Source organism: Sphaeroforma arctica, assembly GCF_001186125.1.
Source record: "Sphaeroforma arctica JP610 unplaced genomic scaffold supercont1.11189, whole genome shotgun sequence".
Classification (NCBI taxonomy): Eukaryota; class Ichthyosporea; order Ichthyophonida; genus Sphaeroforma; species Sphaeroforma arctica.
The window spans coordinates 1-828 of record NW_014029369.1 but is presented as its reverse complement, the minus strand read 5'-3'; the positions used below and the strand labels follow the sequence as shown (position 1 = coordinate 828).

The following is an 828-nucleotide window of genomic DNA, read 5'->3' as shown; positions in this document are numbered from 1 at the left end:
GTGTGTGTGTGTGTGTGTGTGTGTGTACACTAATTATAGAATTTGTTCTTAAAATATATACACGCACGACATGATACCTGTTTCTGACTCAGTTTCTGCGGATCTGAAGAGTCCGCTGTTGCCATTTCTGACCGCAAGAGTAGTCGCACGGTAGGTATGGCGAAGCTCACTTGTACATTGCTCTGGTTAGGATTGCTCTCCGGATCTATAAATAGAATAGTTTGGTATGAGAGTTTTCTTATACATTTGTATCATATACATTCATAAAATATATTATATATATATCCATATATAGTTCATATATAATTCATAAAATATATATTTATTTATATGCACATTTATATTCGTGAATTATATATACATATATATATATATATGTTATTTATATTCAAGTATAGAATAACACGAATAATAATTTAAAAATACATGTTTTTGTTTCAATATCCATTTACATCTTATTTATATTTAAAACTAAAGAAAGACTACTAATATGTACATCCAGGGCTGAACAAAAACTACTTCTGCGAACATCAATGAATAGAGTTTCGTAGTACAACGACGTAACACTCACCAGCACTTCCCGCACTCTCATTAGCCGACAATTCTTCGGTTGTCATGGCAACGGACTCATCGTTAAGGGCCTCGGCGTCGCCGTCTCCAAACTTGTCGCCAAACGACAGATTAAACACCGAAGTGTCTGTGTCCCGTTTGTACAGCAAATTGCCGTCCAGAGACTTGAACAGCTGCATGTAGGTAGCCTATAATATATAGATACATATGAAGATATTTATTATAAATTTGTGTACAGACGTATATATCTATATAAGT

The 828-nt window shown here is 34.1% G+C and overlaps 1 protein-coding gene across 1 annotated transcript; it reads right to left on the bottom strand.

Moving 5' to 3' along the window:
* Positions 1 to 571: 571 nt before the first annotated feature.
* SARC_17563 (hypothetical protein) lies at positions 572 to 749 on the bottom strand (the record flags this gene model as incomplete). The annotated part of the gene is made up of 1 exon (XM_014288346.1): positions 572 to 749. A coding segment is annotated over one exon (178 nt), but the record flags the coding sequence as incomplete, so codon positions are not given.
* Between the last annotated feature and the right edge of the window lie 79 nt (positions 750 to 828).